The sequence below is a fragment of the Cibotium barometz genome, chromosome 5 (assembly GCF_041138505.1).
Source record: "Cibotium barometz isolate CiBa-2024 chromosome 5, ASM4113850v1, whole genome shotgun sequence".
Taxonomy (NCBI): Eukaryota; Viridiplantae; Streptophyta; class Polypodiopsida; order Cyatheales; family Cibotiaceae; genus Cibotium; species Cibotium barometz.
Window position 1 is genome coordinate 51567809 of NC_141050.1, and position 6234 is coordinate 51574042.

General features: G+C 42.2%; 1 protein-coding gene across 1 annotated transcript; it reads left to right on the plus strand.

The window, feature by feature from the left end:
* Positions 1–2225: 2225 nt before the first annotated feature.
* LOC147638620 (uncharacterized) lies at positions 2226–5975 on the plus strand. Its single transcript, XM_086798540.1, has 6 exons — positions 2226–2682; positions 3449–3492; positions 3567–3730; positions 3809–3914; positions 4143–4312; positions 4407–5975. The coding sequence occupies exons 1-6, from the start codon at positions 2270–2272 to the stop codon at positions 4800–4802; spliced, it is 1293 nt and encodes a 430-aa protein (XP_086654666.1). The 5' UTR covers positions 2226–2269; the 3' UTR covers positions 4803–5975.
* Positions 5976–6234: the final 259 nt, after the last annotated feature.

The following is a 6234-nucleotide window of genomic DNA, read 5'->3' on the forward strand; positions in this document are numbered from 1 at the left end:
ACACCAAAAGGTCATACATTCAAGATATGAAGCAATGGTGTCCAAATCTACAACTTGGACGGGCGCCCGTCATGGTCCAACGAAACACTTATGGCGATTCCCACTTCAAGAGAATGTGGTAGTAAGTTAGGATAAAGTCCCAAGTGATGTATTTCATGGATATATTATAAGAGTAGTCATTGTAATAGCATTAGGCCTCCTATGAGCCTAAAGTGCCCGACCGGCCATAGTTTAAGTAAGTGTGAACACTTATGGCCATGTATATAAGTAAATATCTCTCATAATACAAAGAACTCTCCCATTGTGCGATAAAGTCTTGTTCTTACTAATCCTCTTACTAATCTCTCTCTCTAATGCATGCTAGTGAGTGTGTGTGAGTGAAGTGAGGTGAGAGGAGGGAAGAGTACACGTAATGGAATGTGACAACGCTCGCGGGAGGCGCGGTGGAATTGCTTCTCAAGGAGTTGTAGAGCTTGGAGACCTCAAGGGTTACGAGCTCACCCATTGGAAAGATCCTCGATAGTTGCAATTTACTAGGTAATCTCTTGTTGGATGTGTTTCAAGGGGGGTTTGGGTGAGCCATAATAGGGAAATAGCTTCAAAGATCTTGTTTGAATCACTTTCAACGGTTACAACGTCATCCTTCACAAATGATCATGCATTGGATTTTTGCATGCTCTTTGGGATCTTCTTCTTTTGAATCTCTAGTTCTAGGGCTACCACAACCTTTGGTAGGGCTTGGGCCTCATGCTCTTTTGTTGCTTGCTTCAAAGTCACATCTTGGACTTTTTGCTTATTAGACTACTTGGATCTTCCCTTCACATTGCACAAGGCGTTCTTGACCTCGATAATCCAACGATTTCATGGACGAACACATCATCCGCTATGTTGACCAAGAAAGATTTTTCCTCATCATACCTAGCTAGCATTCTCGTGTTGAATATTGAGCACAACGCCATCGCTAAAAATTACAAGATCAATGTATCCATGCCACATTTGTCACACATCAAAAGCATGCATACTTGCAATCAGTACATTTTTAGCAATGGGTTTGAGGTTTGAGGAGGGGTAGGCTTCTACTCGTCAAGGATGGGTGAAGTTACTAGCCATTCTAGAAAGGAAGGGCGCAACCTTAACCTTAACCACCTGCTATTATTCTCACCTGAAGATTTATTTTGTAATATAACGTTAAGACTTGCCTTTGAAGGTATTTTTTTAAAACAACCTTGCATTAAAGAGTATATATATATATATATATATATATATATATATATATATATGTAGTTTCTTATTCAGTCTTTTTATTAGTGTTGCTTTGATTAATGCCCGCTATGCGTGGGGATTAATCAAAGCAACCTTAATTCCTTAAAGTCCTCCTCCGTATGCGACCATGGTTGCCCCTCCTATACGCCTCCCACTGCCCCTCGCATTAGCACAGGTACCCTCATCGCCATAACCATGAAATCAGCCATGTTACCCTTAGCACCATGAAGGCTTATTCACAAACACTTAACGCTCTTTAATTAGCTTCACAGATAGAACGGGCACAGAACTGCTCTTCAGTGTGAGTTCTCGATATCTCTTTCCCACCTTTGTTTGCCTCCTTTTTGTAGAGAGAGAGAGGGGTTTATAGCCAAGGAAATTGACGTGGGCGAGCAAGGTGAGGATCCGATATACCTTGAGGAAAAAAAAGCAAAACTGCTAAACCTTAGAGACGAGCTAAATTGCAAACAATTCTCACTAAACTAATTATTTTCACCCACCAAAACGTTGTGGGTGCATATTTGGTATACTATATTAATTAATTAATGGGGCTCTTACGAGCCCCATTAATTAATTAATGTATTAAGGTTCAAACTAGTAAGAGCCCCATTAATTAATTAATGTATTAAGGTTCAAACTAAGGTTTGAACCTTAATACATCTGCCCACCAACCTCCGAGGAGGAGTAGAGCAAGAGGGAGACGAGAGGCGAGACAATCATCAGGGTAGAGAACTTGAGAGATACTTGCGCCAAGAGTAGAAGAAAAGAAATACTTGCAAAAAGAAGAGACGAGAAGAGAAAAGAAGCGGCGCGAAAACTCCAAAACCAGCCCCACGTGGCATATCCACATTAATTAATTAATTAAGATTCTCCCACAAATTTCCTCTTTTCTAACTAATTAATTAATGTGAATGAGAATTTTGGTTCCATATTTGGGCGGACAATCTGTTCGCCTTCTGAATTCAGCCTACTCAGTCTTCCGTGACTTTCCATATTGCCAGCTGCCATGGCCCCCGCTGCGCTTAAGGGCAAGAAGGCCTCGGTTGCTGATGCCAAAAAAGAGGAGCCTGTGCTGCATCAGCTGCAGCAGCAGCAAGAAGAAGAGGTTGTCATGAAAGAGGCCGAGGAGCAGAAACAAGAAGAAGAAAGGGGGGAGGAAGAGAAGGAAGAAGCAGTAGCTGAAGCAGGAGGTGAAGATGAGGACGAAGCAGCAGCAGAGGAGGTGGTTGCAGAAGATCTAGAAGAAGAGGAAGAGGAAGACTTAGATGAAGAAGAAGCGGCAGATATTTCGCACAAAGACCAACCAGGTGAAGAAGATGTGGCGATGCAGAACGGACATGCGGCGTCCCATGGCGACGACTCAAAGGAAGCAGTTGCCACAGCAAAGGATTCATCGGACGGCAATGACAGGGCTTCCGGGTTAGTTTTTACCCTACTTTTCCTCTATGCACACATGGTTTGTTTTTCCCCTTGTCTGTTCAAGTCCTTTGCACCTAACCTCTAAATTGTTCAAGTCCTGTGCACCAGAATCAGTGTCACCCCATTTTTGTGAAGTCCTGTGCAGCAGAGTTTATACAACCCTAGGTTTGGCTCACGTGCCTAGTTATTGGGCCTGTTTCTGTGGCACATATTGTGTTTTTTTCCTGTTAGGGTCAGGTTTGCCCTAATTATTACCTGTGCTCTGTGTATTACAGAGCTAGTTGTTTTTGTATTTTAGAGCTAGTTTTACCGTAATTTTTAAGTTTAGGCTCACAGGATAATTTTGCCCAAGTTTCAGCGTGTACATTTCTCTTAGCCCTGTGCTTAACCTTACTTCGTCTGGTTAGCAGTGTCTACAGAGTTAGGGTTGCCTAGTCCTGTGCTTAACCTTATGTGGGCTGGTTAGCAGTGTCTACAGAGTTAGGGTTGCCTAGTTTTGGTTCGTTTGTTACCCCTCTCTTCCTTCTCATACCAAGCTTGACGGCTCAATTCCTACTATGCCCTCTCACAGAGTCAGGTTTATCTTGTGTTTTGTGTGCTTATAACATGTCTTGTATAGCGGCCTCATGTGTCTCAGTGCTAGTTCCCCCTTAATACTGGCCTGTTTACTATGCCTTCTTTGAGAGCGCCACCCTTGTAACTGGGCTAGATTTTCCCTACCTTTGCACTTTCGAGCTGAATTTGTGTTTGTGCTATGTCTATGCAGAGGCAAGATTTTTATTGGTGGTCTGACAAGAGAGACAACCACAGGTAGGTATTTCTTCTCCTTCTCTCTTTCTCTTTATTGAGACTCTTCAGCTTGACTTTTGTCCCTGTTTGTCCAGAAATGCTGACTGGCCATTTCAAGAAGTACGGAGAGATAACGGATTCTGTCATCATGAAAAATCGAAGTACTGGACATCCTCGAGGCTTTGGTTTTGTCACTTTTGCCAAACCTTCCGTTGTAGATTCGGTTCTGCAGGACACTCATATTCTGGATGGGAAGATGGTAAGTTTTGTTTTGAAGTGGGGGACACTTCTATATGTGTGAGTATGCCTTGATGAAAGAACTTTTCTTACATTTCAGGTCGAGGCTAAGCGGACTGTACCTCGTGAAAACATGTCTGCACCAAGCAAAGGACCAAAGACAAAGAAGATTTTTGTTGGGGGCCTTAAGACCTCCACTACAGAAGGCAAGCCTAACATCACAGTAGTCACCTTTCCAATGTTGTTAGGCTCTTGTTCTTCATGGCCACCCCTAGAAATTAGGGATGGAAGACACATGACCCTTATGAGGGGGGTGGTTTTAGTGTGGAGGTCAAAAGCAACTGCTATTCAATTTAAAGGCCTGTGGCATTGAGGGTTTCACTTTTTTCAAGGTCAAGGTCTAGTCTCTACTTATCATTCATCATGTGATGCAGAAGAATTCAAATTGTTTTTTGAGAAGTTCGGTAAAATCGCTGAATACCAAATAATGCAAGATCACAGCACTGGGAGGTCTCGTGGATTTGGCTTTGTTACTTTCGAGAGTGAGCAAGTAGTAGAGGAGATTTTGGCGCACGGCAAGATGCATGAACTTGATGGAAAGCAGGTAAAACAATGTTCAGAAGGCAGTGTTTGCATGCGTCTGCGTTGAAGCTTTACTTTACTAAATACATTGTATGTACTGGTTGGCCTTTTATTAGGTTGAGATTAAGAAAGCAGAACCAAAGAGAGCGGAAGAACCTCCTTCAGGCCATGATAGGGGTGGTCATTTCGGAGGCAGAGGTAGTGGTGGATATGGCGCAAACACAGAGTTCTACGGAGCCTTCAATGGAGGTGCTGCTCCTTATTATGGAGGAGAAGATGGCAATTACAACAGGGGTGGAGGAAGGCATGGAGGCCACCTGTATAGTGGTGCATATGGGTATGCAGGTTTTTATGGCTCTGGTGATGTTGACGATGTTTATGGTGGGATGGCCTACAATTATCCAGGCTATGGGTCTGGATCTGTATCTGGATCTGGATCTGGTTATGGCTACAATTATGGTGGTAGTAGCCGCGGTTATGGTAATGGGCGCTACCACCCTTACAATAGGTGATTTAAAAAAAAAACAATGTAGAGAGATTAGAAAGACCCAGCTTATTGTGACTGGCCTTTACTTTGCAGAGACACATAGATACTGAAACTGGCTTAAAGTGTCTGGTGGTTTGAGCAGGGTCTTAATATACACTGTCGGTATGCTGGCCATTTGCTGGAAGTACACTTATGCATTAGGTTGCCTCATGCAAGGTCTTTTTATCTTAGATTGGATCCCCCTGGATTGGATGTAGTGTAAGCCAATGCTTCAGAAGGGTTGGAGGATTTCTACCTGTAGGACTATCCTTGTTTTTGGTAGTATAATCTATAATCTTTGTCTACAAAGAATTTCAGTACCGCTTTTTCTTAGCTAGTAGCATCCCTACTAAATGCGAGTCCACGTGGATAACCATGTTAGAATAGTCTATCTTTTTTGAGGCCATTGCATTTACTTTTGGAATGGTGGCTCTTGATTACTGTTTTTGATGATTTTGCATGCTTCTGATAGTCTTTTGTTTCCAAGGCAATGATGATCCCTTACTATACAAACAGCCCTTCCAATGTCTAGTGGTTCCTGTCGTGACTACAATGTGCCATGAGTCTGCTCAAGCCAGGACTTCGATTCTTGGTAAAGCCAATTTTTGAGTACAACTTTTGGTGGAGGAGAGCTGGGTTATATTTTGCGGTAAGGTTGGGTTTTCGTCTTCATTCCCGTCACTTACGGTGAGTATGATTAATAACTCACTAAGGTTTTTCCACTTGAAGTGATGGTTAATGGCTTCACAGATTTTTCTTGTGACTTGTCAAACCTTGCAGATGGCAGTGACATTAAGAAATTTGAATCATATATTTTGTTAAGTTGATCTCACCATCTTAATTGTATTGCAGAAGGCAGTAATTATGGAGGATGGGAATGGAGGCATCAGCATAAATTTGAAGGACTTCGATGCTTTTATGAGCTTTAGATGTTTTAGGAGTGGCACTCTTGTATGACTTGTGATTTGCTTTCCTGGCAATCAACTAAGGCTATCCAACTAAGATCCCCTCCACGCTCCACTACCTTTATATACGTAGTAAGTACATACGCATGCATGGATATAGATATGTAGACATCTAAATATGTAAATTGTTTTTGCGCTTGCTGTTTACATTACTATTAATTAATGCAAGTTGAACCTTTGGGTTTTTCCTGGTTTGTTTGCTGTCTCAGACATTCTTTCAGTTGTTTTTTTTGTATATGTTCTGGAAGTGGACTGCATGTTAAAATGTAATCAATGTATGGCAATCTTTTCTCACCAATCAACATGTGACTCATCTTGGCCCTCATTTTCAAGGATCTAGCCTATGTTTGCAGCTCTGGACCAATTTATCCTTAGTTAAGGTTGCTCAGCCGTTAATGCATCGTGGAAGTTGGTGATTAGGTGTGCGTTTAATTGCAGCGCTTCACTTTACTT

Excerpts from the sequence above, each read along its gene's own strand:
- LOC147638620 (XM_086798540.1), top strand. The coding sequence starts at position 2,270 with ATGGCCCCCGCTGCGCTTAAGGGCAAGAAGGCCTCGGTTGCTGATGCC. Across the intron at positions 3,493-3,566 it reads GACAAGAGAGACAACCACAG|AAATGCTGACTGGCCATTTC; the intron begins GTAGGTATTTCT and ends CTGTTTGTCCAG. Across the intron at positions 4,313-4,406 it reads ATGAACTTGATGGAAAGCAG|GTTGAGATTAAGAAAGCAGA; the intron begins GTAAAACAATGT and ends GCCTTTTATTAG.